Source organism: Pseudophryne corroboree, chromosome 5 (genome assembly GCF_028390025.1).
Source record: "Pseudophryne corroboree isolate aPseCor3 chromosome 5, aPseCor3.hap2, whole genome shotgun sequence".
Taxonomy (NCBI): Eukaryota; Metazoa; Chordata; class Amphibia; order Anura; family Myobatrachidae; genus Pseudophryne; species Pseudophryne corroboree.
Window position 1 is genome coordinate 627,654,961 of NC_086448.1, and position 16,888 is coordinate 627,671,848.

Sequence of the window (16,888 nt, forward strand, 5' to 3'; positions counted from 1 at the left end):
AGTAAGTCCCGAGCTACTCAGAAACTGCTTAGAAATTTCTATTCGCAATTTTGAGAATCTTTCGTCCGCAATTTTGCTAAGCTAAGATTCACTCCCAGTAGGCGGCGGCTTAGCGTGTGCAATGCTGCTAAAAGCAGCTTGCGAGCGAACAACTCGGAATGAGGGCCATGGTTTTGCCCAATTGCTAACTTTCTTGCTGCTGCGATCAACTCAGAATTACCCCCATAGGACGCAGCAGTAAAAGGATTTTTTCCCCCCTATCTGCAGCGCAGGGACTTGCTGCACATGCAGTGGCATACCCTCCAGCTGCACCTTTTTGGCAGGTACAGTCCCTTTTTTTTTATGGTCTGTACCGATTATTGACTCTCCAAGCTTCCATTGAAAGTATAGGAAAAGGGGCGTGGCCAAGCGACTGTGCCCGTGGCCACGCCCCCTTTTCGAATTTGCATCAATTTTTATGTGTAAATTGTTGGAGGGTATGATGCTGCAAATGCAGTGGCCTATTTTGGGGTGTGGGGCTGGAGCTGCAGCTCCATCAGTCCCATTGCTAATCCTGCTCTGTGAAAACACAGCAGGCAAAGGGCAGAGCCTCCCATTGGATGTAATCTGTGTGGGAGGGCGTTTCTCGCCCAATCAGCTGTGGACTGGGTGTGATAGACCTGCTACTAACTCAATGAAAGCTCCTAGCCACGCCCGGCGCTATACACACAGTCACAGAGTAACAGATCTGGGCTATTATATAGGAGATGTCCATTGATTTCACACAGTAATTGATAATGGCACCTCTGAGGATATGCTAATTCTGAGCTTTGGTCCTTATTCAGCTTCAGTTGCAAAAATTGCAAAATTGCAAATGGAAGAATCTCGGAACACTGCGTATGCGCTTCTAACTCATTGCATCTGCGCGACCCACAATTTGCAATTCCTCTTTAATCGCATCTTGCCAGGATGCGATTACAGGCTGATTGACAGGCGATGGGCATTCGTGGGCGCACACATGGCAGTTTTCTGGGCGTGCATCTGACATCAGTTGCGATTCCTGCAATTGAAAACATGGCGTCCTGTGCAACTGCATTCTTATTATTCTGAGTAGCCCTTGGTCATCCGCAACTGTCTATGGTGCTAGATTTCTGCATCTGCATCGCTATTTTAGCGATTACAGATGTAGCCATGATCATCTTTGCTGCGATGTAACATGCTGCAACTCGGCTTGCAGCATGGCATGCCAGGCTGCGACTATTAAGACTATTCACAGCTGGCAATTGCTCCATTAACTCCTAAAGTAATTAATGGAGCAATCTCCGACTATGAATAGTCACAGTTCACCACGCCACACAGCAAGCCGCGTTGCAGCATGCCGCATCGTAGCAAAGATGAGCGTGACTACATCTGTACATACGCAATTTTGCGATTGCATCAGTGGGCATCTTTTTCCTTTTGGGCAGCTTTCACATGCGATTTTTAGCAGAAGCAGGATTGAGTAAATTGCACTTTCTATAGCGATCCACGCTGAATGAGGTCCTTTGTGTGGTGATACAGTTACGGGATGGCTCACAAATCATGGAATGCCTTGAAGCTTACCCTATCTCTTCCATCTTACTTTGATATGTTGTGCACGTAAAAAATCATGTTTATGTGACTGCTGGGCGCAGGCTGGTGCATAATTGGCATCAGCTGCCCCTTCACAGAAGCTGTCTTCCTGACACACAGACTATTAAGAAGCATAATTTGTAGATGTGACGTCAGGAACAAATTACATGGACTGTAACTCTGTAATTCTGTGCACATTTTTATTGTTTTATCATCCAATACTTTGCAGGGAGCAGGTCCAGTCCGACATTCCGGGGTCCCCACCGTTTCGGTTTTCACCTAGTCCCATACTTCATTACAACAAAATCCTATTTCATGTATCTTACACAGTATCAATCAAAAACATGTATATTACCTATTAGGTAGTAACACATTTTAGTTTTTATTAAAATACATTTTATGATTAATTTATACTATTTTTCGATGTGTTTACAAAAAAAAAAACATATTATTTATTAAGTAGAGATTTTAAAATATACAATGTCATCAGAATGTACACTATACCAGGCCAGAAGAAGTTAAACAGAATGCATGTTTTGGATTGTGGGCATTAATGTGATCCAGGCAGCATCTAACCCCTGTCTTCTATGTCCAGAAACACTATCCTGGGTTTTCCCAGATACTTCATCTTCACTCCATTTCCTCCTAGGCTAGGGAGAGACACAGGGAGAGTATGGTATGTTATATACACCCGGTGCCTTCACTCCCTCCTCATTGCAGGGCAGCAGGCGCAGGACACAAATATCCTCAGCCTCCTGCAGTGGGTGACTCCCATAAACCTCAAAGGGGAGTGGATAGGGAGTGGCGGAGCCCTCAGACACATACTGTATGTACAAAAAGCACATGGTTGCTGAAAGTTATTTCCAGTCCCAAGAATCCTTTTCCCCTGGCTGCCTGGATACTGCTTTTTGTTGGGAATGTTCTACTTTTAGGAGCATAGTAGGTGACACAAGCCCAGCAGCGTACATGCATCAAGTCTCCAAACTTCTCTGTGTATAGAGAGTTGTGGGATGACAAAGTAGGAGGAGGGCTCAGCAGCAGCTAGTCAGCCAGAGACTATTATCTCCCTGCCTGAGTGAGACTGAGGAGGCTGAGGGCAGAGCCCCTCACTCAGTGACCAGGTACATCCCCTACTCAGGCTGCACGGAATATGGACATATAGCCAGCCCGGAGACGACCAGGCTTCATCTGACACCTCACTAGACGACCCCTCAGAGCTTCCTGCCTTATCCCCTATTGTGCCAACATGAAAGGTAAGGCAAGATGGGGCGCCCTAAAGCTGCTGTATCACAACTTCACTCAGCTGGCACTTTCAAATAATATGTATACATTATTGGTATATTTGTAAAATGCAGCTGTATATGCAGGTGCTATATAAGTGATGATGATGATGATGATGATGATGATGATGATGAAGAAGTAGAACATACAGAGAGAGGGAGTGAAGTTTAGTCTATACTGTGTTGGTAAAACTTTTTCATCTGCTTTCATTCCCCTAAGAACATGCTGGTGTTTGTAGGTAGGTCAGGTACTGTAGTTTAGTCACTTGTCACTCTGTTCTGGGCTGAGGTCCTAGCAGTCCCCCTGGCATTGCGCTGACATGTTTGCTGTGCTGGGAGCTCTACACTGCCTTCCCCCGACCCCCGTGATGTGCTGTGTGTTTTCCTCTGCACATCTGGAACTGGTTATGTGCCAGTGGAGGCAGGACTGGCTTGTGAAATAAATTTGGCATCCATCTATCCAGGATCCACTAACTGGAAAATATTTGCTGTTTTACATATGTGAGAAGATCTGAGACTAAGTGGCGGTTCCATATTAGAAACATGCTGGTCCAATTAAGCCAGGCAGTGGATCTAGTCCGGGGTAACTTACTTCTGGGCATCAAGTGACTTGCATTACTAGGTATCGTGGGGTTTGTTTCTCCTGACATGTTACCCCCACGGTGGGGGTAACATGTCAGGAGAAACAAACAAGCAGAACAATGTAAGTGGAATAATGTTTTAATTGTAACTGTTGTTGGAGACTGAGGACACAGGGCTTATTTATGCGTCTTCCAGCTGCAAAAACCTTTTCAGAATAATCTGTTCCAGATTTCTAAATAACAATAAAAAGCATTGCTCTGAACAAAGTCACCGAGTCTGGAAATAAAAGTGTTAAGGTCCAGCAGGGTTGCATTAACAGATTACTTGCAATGCAGCCAATAGTATGGATTTTATTTCTTATGTACAAATCCAATTAACTATATAATTTGCAGAAATTGCAGGGTAGCCGGACCTCTGGTGTTTGTGCGTCCTATGTACTTTTAGTGTTTCTGTGGCTTCTCCTTTTGTGGTGTGACATTAGCCTTTTAAAACTGGGGATTTGAAATGCACACGCTTCATGCTTTATCTAAATGGCTGCATAGTAACTATAGCATGCATCTAATCTGATCTATTCATACATATGTGGTCAATAGTAAAGGGAAAGTATGTCTAAAATACACGCTGATTAAGTTAAATATTTGTGTTAATGTTACAGAAGGATATCTTAAAAGTAAATGCTTCAGAAAGGGGCCAATAAGAATATAATAAGAGCATCTTGCATGTTGCAAATGCTCCTGAACTGCAAACAACTCAGCATATGAGCAAATTTACATATCTAATTCAGTGCATGCAATACAGGAGCAATTAAGGGCAACATACCGTAGGTTCAGTTCTGCATCAGCACCAAAGTTGGCATCAACAGAGGCCAGAGTCAATGGATCCCTTTGAAATAGTTATGGACCAGTGGGTCAACTTGGATTAGGTTGACAGTCAATAGGTCGACCACTATTGGTCGACATTGGCATGGTCAACACAGTAAAATGTTGACACATAAAATGGTCGACAATGGGCAGGTCAACCCATGAAAACATTACATTTTGAAAACTTTTTGTGTGCTTTTTTTTTTTTTGCGTAACATGACCAGGAACCAAAATTAGTGCATCACGTCCCCGGCTCATTTCGCTCACCATGCGGCAGGCAATGTGCCTCGCCCCGCTACCGCAGCGCTTCGCACAGTTTATTATTCCCAATCGTAGTCCATGTGGAAGGTAAAGTATGAAAAAGTTAAAAATCACATTTAAAAAAAAAAGTCATGTCGATATTGTCATGTGTCGACCTGTAACATATCAACCATTTTAATGAGCTGACCTTTTTCATGTGTTGACCATGTTAATGTTGACCAATGGTGGTCATCCTGTTGACTGCCGACCTAAGTCATGTAGACCTACCATCCGGATAAACTTTGAAGTACACTGTATGCCCTTCTTACGCATTTTTGCAAGAAAATAGCTGATAACGGAACAGTTGCTAATTTTACTAAAAAAGTTTTATGACGTCAATTCTTTTGCTGCACCAATTTTGTCTTTTTTTTAAAGGATCTAGAGCAGCAATGTGGCCCTGGAGCCTCATGCAGCCCTCCAAGCTATAACTTGTAGTCCCTCTTTCCTTCCTTCCATACTGTATTTGTTTGTTGTTGCTTGCAATGATAAGGCTAAATGTTTGCTGATATCTCAATAAAAGATACAGTAATTGTCTTTTCACTGATTAAATGTGTTAATTTAATGTACTTTTGAAGGTTATTGGGCCGCTTAATCTTCCCCGGAAGTATCAGGTTTCATATCTATGATCTAGAGTGACTGAGCACAAATATTTTCACTTTATTCATTATTAGAGACAATACAAGGCCTTGTATATAGAATCAGTATGGGATCCCGTTGGTCGGGATCCCGGCGGTCATAAGGCCGACACCAGAATCCCGACAGGCGGCATCCCGACGGCAAGCGCAGTGTGTCCCCACATGGGCTTGCTGCGCTCGCCATGCTTTGGGCCCGGTGCGAGTTATTCCCCCTCGGCGTGGACCACCCCCCGAGTGGGGATTCTGGTCCATGGTCAGGATTCCTACCTCCGGGTTTCCCTTGGCTGTCAGGATTACAGCGTCGGTGTCCTAACCACCGGGATTCCGACAACCGGGAAACTAACTGCTTCCCTTGTATACATATGTACCAATAAGGTGGTTATTACATATTGCACTGAACTAATGTAGGTGTGCAATGCACTGCCAGCATTGCCTTGTGTCCAAAGGCTGCCCTGTGTTCACAGCGATTCATGTCTGTAACTAAATTTACAAATTCAGCATTCTACAGGTTGTCATATCATACTGTAGCAGAACATCTCAACAGAAAGATTTTAGCATGATGTCAGACAGAAGTACAGCATTAGAACATGTTCAGCTGCATCAGTCTAGAAAACATTAAGGGGAAGATAAAGAGTTGACCGTAAGCTAGATTGGGGAGTGTACTGTATCTTGCGTGTCTTGCGTCTCACCAAAACTAAGGCACACTCAAGTGCTGGTAATGTAGTCATATGCATTTTCATCTACATTTATGTTTGATGAGGTATAAATGAGTCTTAGAGGGGTGTTACCATGCAGGCAAAGTTCAGGAAGGCTGTGTCGATGGAACTTCAGCCCATGAAGATCTGGATGTAAGTGTACTTACATCTGTTTTCAGAGGCATATCAAGCATAGGTAGGTGCAAGCAGAGGGTGGGTGGGAGTGAGTACTAATTACTGGAGTAGCTAAAGTATCCCGGAAGGTGCCTGGCAGGCCTGGGTCTGCCCCTCCCCCTTACAGATTAACTGTGGCCGGCGTCATCTACCCCGTGATTTCTTCAGGAAGATGGCACCGCACATTTCACTGGGAACATGGTGCTAGCTGGGGAGGAGGGACCTGCTTCCTGATCAAGTAAGGTAGGAAGCGGGTACCCTCCCCGACCTCCCCCCTCTGGTCCCTCCCTGTGTTAAAACGTCTAAGTACACACATGATGAAGACTAGTAGCACAAGTATAGGTAGGTACAAGTACACAATGATGATGACTATAAGTAAGCACAAGTATAGGTAGGTGCAAGTACACCTTAATGATGATGACTAGTAGAACAAGTGTAGGTAGGTGCAAGTACACGCTGATGATGATGATGATGATGATGATGACTAGCACCATACCAAGAGTACAGATTAGGGTGATTCTCTGTGTGACGCACGGCACATTTACATACATTCAAATATTCTCTTTGTTTTCTGGTGTCAAATTCTTAAAAACCTTATTGGCAGAAAATATAAGCCAGAAAAAAAATTCACTACAGTCAACCAGAAGGAACAGTTTATTGTAGGGATTTTTTTCTGGTATATATTTTCTCTCAACAAGGTATTTAAGTCTTGGACACCAGAAAACCAAAAGTATTTGTGGTATGGAAGCAGTTCACATACTTGACTGTATGTTCAGTAAATGTCTCGTGTGCGTCACACAGAGAATTACCTATAAGGGTGGACCCATCACAAGATGCATATTCATCATAATACAGGTGAATATAGTCCTTTTTATTTCATGCAGTGCTGGGGCTGCGGTGCGTGCGTGTGGTGGTGCCTGCTGCCGTGCAGGTGTAGACGCGGTACTCACCAGGCGCCGCTCTCTCTCACCTTCAGGTACCGGAACCTTCAACGGACCTGGAATTCTTCAGTCGGATCCGGACACGGCGATTCCCTCTTGGAGCTGACCGTCGACCGAGCTGAGGAGAGAATGGTTTACATCAAAGGGGGTATCGACCCTTCTTCCGCTGGAACAGGGGATACCCCAGGGGTGGCCGCGACCTTCACCGGTTGGGCGAATGGTCATCACCGGCACAAAGCCTCAGCCACCCAGATTTCACACACTCGCGCTTTCGCACGTAGTGTGATGAAAAGGGATTCTCACGTCCGTGAGCAATCCTAACTCCGGCGCTCGGGGACAAACAAGGGACAAACGCACACGAATGCTACTCACCGTCACAAGTCTTGCACTCCGATCTTCTCCACTTACAGGTCCCTGTAAGGAGGCAAAGAGAAACAGCCGTGCAGGGCCTAACTCTACCCTAGTGTCACACCCTATACTATCTACAACGGCAGAGCCCTCAAACTAGCTCTGTGGGTGTGGTGCAACATAACTAGCACAAACCTCATAACAGCAATTTGCCCTGCACGGTAACCACACACATCGGAATACAACTTATCACGGTGTTGTCCCTTTATCTACCCGACTCCGAACACCCCGTAGTGGGGGCCGCACAGCTCACCCACCTAATTACCTCAGGGTGGCCTGGGCCTAGCGCCACCTGTACTCACCTCGGGGAAAACACTGCTTCGCTGGGCCTAGCGCCCCCTAACTGCGCACAGGCCGGAGGCCTGACTTCGCCCACGGGCCTAGCGCCCGCCTAACTTGCTGCCGTTGGGTGACCTGGGCCTTGTGCCCAGGGTCACCTTATCTGTACCTACTTGGCCAAGCTACACTAGGGCCTAGCGCCCTCTAATGTCCCAACAGGCCTATTGCCTGAACTGCCCCTCGGGCCTAATGCCCGCCTAACTGCGCCCACAGGCCGGTGGCCTGACTATCCTTATGGGCCTAATGCCCAACCTGTGCCCCAGGCCTAGTGCCTGCCTATCTGGCCACGGGTATAGGGTGGCTCGGGCCTAATGCCCAAACCACCTCATCAAAGATGTGCCACGGGCCGGGAGGGCCCGACTATGTGCCCACAGGCCGAGAGGGCCTGACTCTGCCCACGGGCCTAATGCCCGAACACCCGGTGGTCTAGGGAGGGGCGGGTACAGGGGCACCTGAGAAGGGCCTACCTGACCCGCTGGGAGAGGCACCAGGGGGGAGCTTCGGCAGCCCTTTGCTTCCCACCCCTGGTGACCCCTCCGGCGCTCCTCTTTAATCTTCGGCCGCTGGCCCGTCCTGGCCAGCGGCGCCGCCGTCGTTGCGCTGCGTCCAGCCGCCGCTGGACATCTTCTTTCCGAGGGCTAGATTCTTCAGGCCTCTTCAGCGGCCGCCGGAGCTCTCCTCCTCTCCTCCGCGCGGCGTCTTCTTCCCTCTTCTTCCGGCCGTCTCTTCTGTTCTTCTCCCACCCGACGACTCTTCTGCCGCTCTTCGGCGCGGCCTTTTCTTCAGGCTCCCGCCCGGCGTCTGACGTCAGACGCCGGGGGCGGGGCCTATGACGCGGCGAGCGTTGATTGGCTCGCCGCGCCAGTTCCTGATTGGCCGGCGCCCCGCGAGCCGTGATTGGCTCGCGGACGGCGCCGGATTCAAAAAGCCGCGGGCGGCGCTTCTCATTGGCGGCCCCAGCGGCGCCAAGTTTAAAGCGCCGCCGCGCCGCTCTCCGCCGCCGACAGCCTGGTGCAGGGAAACATCCGATCCCTGCACCAGGCACCCGCCGCCGCACACTCCGCGCTGGGGACAGACAAGCTGCCCCAGCGCTGCCCCCAGCTAGGGACAGCCACATGGATGTGCCCACAGGGCACATCCTTACATACTGTATCTTGCGTGTCTTGCGTCTCACCAAAACTAAGGCACACTCAAGTGCTGGTAATGTAGTCATATGCATTTTCATCTACATTTATGTTTGATGAGGTATAAATGAGTCTTAGAGGGGTGTTACCATGCAGGCAAAGTTCAGGAAGGCTGTGTCGATGGAACTTCAGCCCATGAAGATCTGGATGTAAGTGTACTTACATCTGTTTTCAGAGGCATATCAAGCATAGGTAGGTGCAAGCAGAGGGTGGGTGGGAGTGAGTACTAATTACTGGAGTAGCTAAAGTATCCCGGAAGGTGCCTGGCAGGCCTGGGTCTGCCCCTCCCCCTTACAGATTAACTGTGGCCGGCGTCATCTACCCCGTGATTTCTTCAGGAAGATGGCACCGCACATTTCACTGGGAACATGGTGCTAGCTGGGGAGGAGGGACCTGCTTCCTGATCAAGTAAGGTAGGAAGCGGGTACCCTCCCCGACCTCCCCCCTCTGGTCCCTCCCTGTGTTAAAACGTCTAAGTACACACATGATGAAGACTAGTAGCACAAGTATAGGTAGGTACAAGTACACAATGATGATGACTATAAGTAAGCACAAGTATAGGTAGGTGCAAGTACACCTTAATGATGATGACTAGTAGAACAAGTGTAGGTAGGTGCAAGTACACGCTGATGATGATGATGATGATGATGATGATGATGATGATGACTAGCACCATACCAAGAGTACAGATTAGGGTGATTCTCTGTGTGACGCACGGCACATTTACATACATTCAAATATTCTCTTTGTTTTCTGGTGTCAAATTCTTAAAAACCTTATTGGCAGAAAATATAAGCCAGAAAAAAAATTCACTACAGTCAACCAGAAGGAACAGTTTATTGTAGGGATTTTTTTCTGGTATATATTTTCTCTCAACAAGGTATTTAAGTCTTGGACACCAGAAAACCAAAAGTATTTGTGGTATGGAAGCAGTTCACATACTTGACTGTATGTTCAGTAAATGTCTCGTGCGTCACACAGAGAATTACCTATAAGGGTGGACCCATCACAAGATGCATATTCATCATAATACAGGTGAATATAGTCCTTTTTATTTCATGCAGTGCTGGGGCAAATTTTCCTGATGTCCCTCCACCATCCAGGTTCCTATGGGGGATGCTAAATAGCAAAATTTACCATGCTCTGCAGTTTAATTTCTTAAGAGGCATATTTATCATATAAAATCTTACATGGCGCTAGCCATTGTAGCCTATCGGTTATATTTTCGTCAAAGATTCCTGGAGAGGATCCTTCCCCCGCAATCAATGCTCGCACATGGTAGTTTGATGACACACGTGCAGTTACAGAGCAATAATTTCTTATTGCCACAATAAATGGCATTAAGAAGTTATAATTATGTGGACCAAGTCCTGTCAATTAAGAAATATGATGAAATAATGAGAGGGGTTCATATTGCTGTGGTAATTCATATATTTTAACTGCAAATAGTGTTGATAAATGATGTTAATTACCAGGTATAAAAAAACATAATTTTAAAGAAGTAGTCCCATTAATCTATGAACTGGTCCTTTCTAGCATCATTCTACTTAGATGTCAGATTGGGCAAATCACACTTGCCCCAGGTAGGCTAGCATTTTGCCGTGACATGGTTAATGCACATAGAACATCACACTGGAATTTCAGTATTTCCTACGGACTTGCCAAGAAGCCTCTCAGCAGTGCCTAGACTAAGGTATCTTTCCAGACCTCAACACAAGTGAAATACAGGTGACTAAACATATTTTATATTTAGTTAACTTGCAGATCACATGCTTGAGCCACTTTTGGCAAGGAGTGCATGTAAAGCTGTAACTTTTTTATAGATGTATTTTTTAGGTGAAAAGTTGAGAAATATGTTCCTGCTTTCTTTTGTAATTTAACAAGCACCGTTTTCACTGACCCGTCGAATATGTAATCTCTAGATGGCCAGTAGAACTCATTCTCTTGAGCTACCTGATATTTGATTCCCTTACATGAGTGAAGTGATTGAAATGAGTTCTGCTAGTGATATACAGGATCCAGACATAGCATATTTTGTAATTTCCAGGGACATCTGAAATGCATGCAGTACAGTATTACATTTTCACTATTTATTATTATTTTGCATGTTGGATAGGACTGGTGATTTTCCCTGCAGTTTACAATTATCCAAGGTAGTTGATTACACTGATTAAAAGATAATTAAACCCAAAACAAAAAACTTAGGATGTGTGGAATAAGAGGACATGCCAAAAAAAAAAGGGTTACTCACTCCTCATGAGGAACCCGAGTGGTCTTACTTTTTTCCATTAATGGGGCATATGGACTCCCTCTCACTGTTAGTAATCATGTATTACTGACTTTTCCCAGTACATGTTAGGAGGTAAAGTTGCTGCAACCACCAGGCTCCTACGGGCTTACTTCTGGATGTGGGTGGTCATGCTGCTATAGACCAATGCTGCACTTGGTGAGGGGCAGATGGTAAGCACAGAGACACTGACTCAGCAACTCAGAACCACCAGAGAATTGGTAAGCATTGTTTGCTTATCTGGTAGCACTAGTTACAAGCAGATGTAGACAAATGCAGATCTGGGGGCATTAGGGCAATCACCACATCTAGCACAAACAATTTCCTCCTACTCCGCTGCTGCCTGAAGGAGAAGGTGTGCGTGTTAGAGGGACTGCCCTAATTGCCCCCACCCCCGGATCCGCCACTGGATGTAGGCTTTTGGATTAAATCCATATAAAATGTTTGTAAAAGTCAAAGGTATAAAGAATATCATACAGATGATCTTGAAAGTTCAGATGAAATACACCTCCCAAGATAGTGCAGAGGATGGACTCTTTTTGGGATCAAAGAGCATATATATATATATATATATATATATATATATATATATATACGGTACATGCACATAATACAGCAAAGGGTAATCCGTCCCCTGTCCCTATAAACCAGTCCAGATGGATGCATACACTGCATTTGCATCCTCCTGGAGAGGATGTTACACAGTTGGATACATTGTAACCCCTGGCAGCTAATGTGTACCAACCCCATGCCCACAAGCTTCCAAGGACTAGTTCACATCCTGTTTATACTCCCTGGCATCTGTAATTCTAAGGGGAATGGTGGAATTTAATATTTATATCTCCTGTCTAAAAACTTCCTCCAAGTTTCTGTTGAGGGACCTGACCTCTTCTTTTGGCTGAATCTGGGCTCCACAGGTAGAGTGGTCATTCACCGAGATAACAGCCCACAGGACTTTAGTGTCACAGTCGACACACTGAGACTCCCATCCTGCCCTGCTCCACCTGAGTCCTTTCAAACTAAGGAAGTACATCCCAAGTCCCTATGCCAACTCCCTAACTATAGCTGCAAGTTTGGAGCAATCCCATTGGAATGCTGGAATGGTCATGTTCTAGTGTGCCGCTGCCACATACCTCTTCCCCTCTTCCCTATTCCAAACGAACAAATGATGGCAGGTGTTTCAGAATGATGTTACATTTTTGTTTGGGTTTAAGGTTGGGAGAGAGAAGGGGCAAAGGGAGAGCTGAGAGGTAAGGAGGATGGACCATGTGAAGTGGGAAGTGAGTAGGATACAGGGCTGGTCCCAGAGCAGAGGAAGGGCCAGCCCACAGAACTAGTCACATACTGTAGGGCAGTGTTTCCCAACCTCGGTCCTCAAGGCATACTAACAGTCCTGGTTTTAGTGATATCCAGGCTTGAACACAGGTGACTTAATTAGTAGCTCAGTTATTTTGATGTAACCATCTGTGCTGAAGCCTGGATATCACTAAAACCTGCACTGTTGGTGTGCCTTGAGGACCGTGGTTGGGAATGCCTGCTGTAGGGGTTGGAGCTAGAGGCGGGGCGAGGAGGGCCCTGGAACCAGGCAAAGACGGGCTGTGGGGAGGGAGGAGGTGGAGCAGACAGAAAAGGGGATTATATTTATGTGACACTACAGACACACTTGCCCATGGTAGCCCTAGATGGCTGCTGCATTGCACCATGTGGCCCAGTACATTGACTGGCACTTCTGAAATCTTTTGGGTGGGCAAGGCACCACCTTGCCTCCTCCCTCGTTGGTCACCGATGCTTACCAGCACAACTGATGACTTCTGCACATTTCCCCATGTCAAACTATCTTTCCCAGGCCACTTCCCCCGAAAGCATTTTTGCCCTCAGCTTTCATTGGTCCCATTCTCTCTCTACTCCATACTTAAGTTCTCCCTCATGCTCTTTCCCATCTTCAGGTTCCTATTTTATCCTATTTTTCTCTTATCCCCCACCCCAGCTTCCCTTATTCTTATTAACTAGCAGGCGATTTTTGCACTGCTGCGATCAGATAGTCACCGCCTACAGGGGAGTATATTTTAGCTGTGCAAGTGTGCGATCGCATGTGTAGCAGAGCTGTACAAACAGATCTTGTTCAGTCTCTGTGCAGCACAGGACTTACTCAGCCAGTCCAGGGCCGGAATTGACGTCAGGAACCCTCCCTGAAAACGCTTGGGAACTCCTGCATTTTTCCTACCACTCCCTGAAAACGGTCAGTTGCCACCCACAAATGCCTTCTTCCTGTCAATCTCCTTGTGAACGGCCGTGCGAATGGATCTGTCGCACAAACCCATCGCTGAGCGGTGATCCGCTTTGTGCCCGTGTGACGCGCTTGCACGTTGTGGTGCATACGCATGCGCAGTTTAGACCTGATTGCAGGCTATACGAAAACACAGCCTAGCGATCAGGTCTGAATTAGGCCCATTATCTGAGGTAACACGTTATATTAGTTTCACAAACATTTCAGATGCCAGTAACTTGTGAATAGTTTTCCTGTAGTTATCCTGTTCTTGCTATAACTACCTCTTTTATTACTTCCTATTCTTTTGTCTGCCTAGATCAGAAAAACACTGATGGATTCATAGCTAAATATAGCGCTGCAGCTACTGTAAATCATAGTGGCTAATGCTCACTTCTCCATGATGGTAGAAATATTTTTATTTTAGGATTCATTCACAGGTTTCAAAATTAAAAACTCCCAACATGTTTAATGTATATCAGCAAAGTTTAGCAAATGTTTTCTTACCATGAAATGTAAATTTCAACATTCTCTGGGCTTCCATATCAAAGCGTTATGTGAACTATGGTGCAGCACTGCTTTGAGACTCACTAAGGAAAAGTGGAGTAGCAAGGTTACATGGACATGCCTAGAGGTGTAAACACTCAAAACTTCACAGGGTTTTATTAATCTCAGAAAAATCTATTTTTGCCACAGAAAACTATTTAAAAAGGATCATGATGGCACCACTGCAGTCCTCAAGCTCAGGATGGCATATGGAGGAAATATTAATTAAAAAAAATACTTCTCTTAGTTAATGAAAACATGAAGTCACAGCCATACTTGGAAGACCCCGCTGGAGCCGCCGGACCCATTATATCAGATAAGCCACCACTAGTCCATCCAGAATTTACACTATAATCGTGTCCACATTTTATTAGTGCTGAGGAGGTCAATATGTCGATATGCTGCATGCTGACATTACGAATTTTACCTGGTTGTAATCAGCCACAGAACCTGTGTAATCCATGAGTGTCCCGGTTTAAGGGGATAGTATGGTAAGCCTAGACAGGGCTTCTGATGGTGAACTAGTTGCCAAAGTGATAGGCCAGAGGGTGGCTACTGTTAGGGGTCCTGGATCTCAGTGATCGCTGTTAATTACTGAACTGCCTGTCTGTGGAAAGCTGTGGAAAAATAATCCTTCTGTTTGGAACTTTTACCCGGTGTATCCATCATGCAATACAACCAGGGAGATGTTTAATTGGCTCCAAATGTACTCTGCGGTAGGACAATGACCCCAAACATACAGCCAGTACCATTAAGAACTATCTTCAGCAAAAAGAAGAACAAGGAGTTCTGGAAGTGATGATATGGCCCCACCAGTCACGTGTGGTGAGGTGAGGTCAGTGGCTGGGGAGGGACTGGATGATTCAAACATCCCCATCCCCATCCCCTTCCCTCCATATATATAAAACCAGCACCAGACTGAACCTGCCAGAGTGGGTTCATTCCATAGCAGGGGGAACACTCAGTGTGGGGTCCCCCTGCCATCACATTACAATCCCCCACAAACGAGTCAGCCCAGGGCAGGAATTCCTCAGAAAGTGGGGACAACAGAAAAAAAATAAACGGAGGTCCCCCTCCCAGGCAACAACCAGCACTGGACTGAAAGCCTATGACAGCCTATGCCCCGTACCCCTGGTGACGGTGGGTGTGGGGTTCATGACATACTAATGTTGTTCTTTACAGGCAGCATACAGGTCCCAGTTAGCCTACCCCAGCATGCCGGCACTTGAAGAACCACAAGTGCCTGCATGCCCAGACATTCAGGGCCCGCTGGCACCTGTAGTCCTCCTGTAAAGAAAATATAATAAATACAAGACACATTTTATTTAAAAAAAAGTTTATTATACAGGGTCTTCACCTGGGGGGTGGTGGCCTCTGGGCAGCTCTTTACCATGGCCGCCGCCTCCCCAGGACTTCTGGAGTCTTCTGTCTTCACCTGGGGGGCTTACAGGGTGAATGAAGAGTCGCACAGACGCCTATTTTCGTTAAGTATTTTTGTTAAATATTTTTCATATGTAGTGTATGTCCTTTCCCTTATATTCAATAATCCAGGTATGTACCTTTTATATATTGGGAGGTGCTCCAAGGAATAATATAAATGTAGAAAGTCAAAAAGAAGAAGATTCCCTATATTGGGCACACTCGGACTTGTGTAATTACTTAAAGTCAAATATCTATTATGATAGATGACCACCAATTGGTGGTCATCTATCATAATAGATATTTGACTTTAAGAAATTACACAAGTCCGAGTGTGCCCAATATAGGGAATCTTCTTCTTTTCGACTTTCTTCACCTGGGGGGCTGCCACCTCCCCAGAGCTTCCACGTCTTCACTTGGGGGGCGGCGGACTTTGGGCAGCTCTTTTCCATGGCCGCCGCCTCCCCTGGGTTTCCCGGCATCTTCTGTCTTTGGGAGCTCTTGCACGCTCCCTCCCTGCCGGCTCACTGACAGCCGCTGCCTCGTGCTGGCTTCTATAAGCTAGCCCCGAGGGGCGATGACGCGGCGAGCCATGATTGGCTTGCGGCGGCCATCAGAGATTTAAAAAATTACGCTAATGGTGCCATTTTTTAAATTGGAACCGCTCCTCTCTGCTGCTGAACTCTGTAAAATGACAGGCATGGACTGGATTCTCTTGGATCCAGGCCTGCCGTCATGCCAGCTATGCCCGCCGGGTCCCACCACCACTAACGCCCGCACCTATGCCGCGTCCACGCTGCACATCCCACTGCCCAACCAGTGATAACAGCGGATCCATCACTGGACAGCTGTATCCAGTGACAGATCCGCTGTCCAATCACATCTGCCTGACTGACAGGGGCGTGCTTTCATGTGCAGTAAAAGCACGGCCCTGTCACTGAGGCACTTATACTAGTGCCGCTTTTAATGTTATTTTCAATAGGCTTTTAATACCCACGACTTGGCCCTGCCCCCGCCCGCCCCCCATTCCGGCACCTTTCCTATTGTCAAAGGGAGGCATCGCTATCAGTGTCTCCCAAACCTAATTTTAATGTATAAATGGTTAGTATAATATAAAGCAGATACTGTACTTATGACACAGAATATGTGTCATAAGTATCTTCTTTGTATTATTGTAACCACTAATGACAGTGGAGGCCCTGCCTCCCCTGACTGCACATCCCTGGGCCCCACAGAGCCCTGATCTCAACGTCATCAAATTTGTCTGGGATCACATGAAGAAACAGAAGGATTTGAGCAAGCCTACATCCACAGAAGATCTGTGGTTAGTTCTCCAAGATGTTTGGAACAACCTCCCTGCCGAGTTCCTTCAAAAACTGTGT

General features: G+C 46.4%; 1 protein-coding gene across 1 annotated transcript in view; it reads left to right on the plus strand.

Moving 5' to 3' along the window:
* The first annotated feature begins 2,444 nt into the window (after positions 1-2,444).
* COLEC12 (collectin subfamily member 12) overlaps positions 2,445-16,888 on the plus strand; it is a 266,695-nt gene continuing 252,251 nt past the window's right edge. Inside the window, exon 1 of the mRNA XM_063923568.1 lies at positions 2,445-2,843. Coding sequence (XP_063779638.1) covers positions 2,837-2,843 — 7 coding nt within the window. The 5' untranslated portion in view covers positions 2,445-2,836. The remainder of the gene's footprint in view (positions 2,844-16,888) is intronic.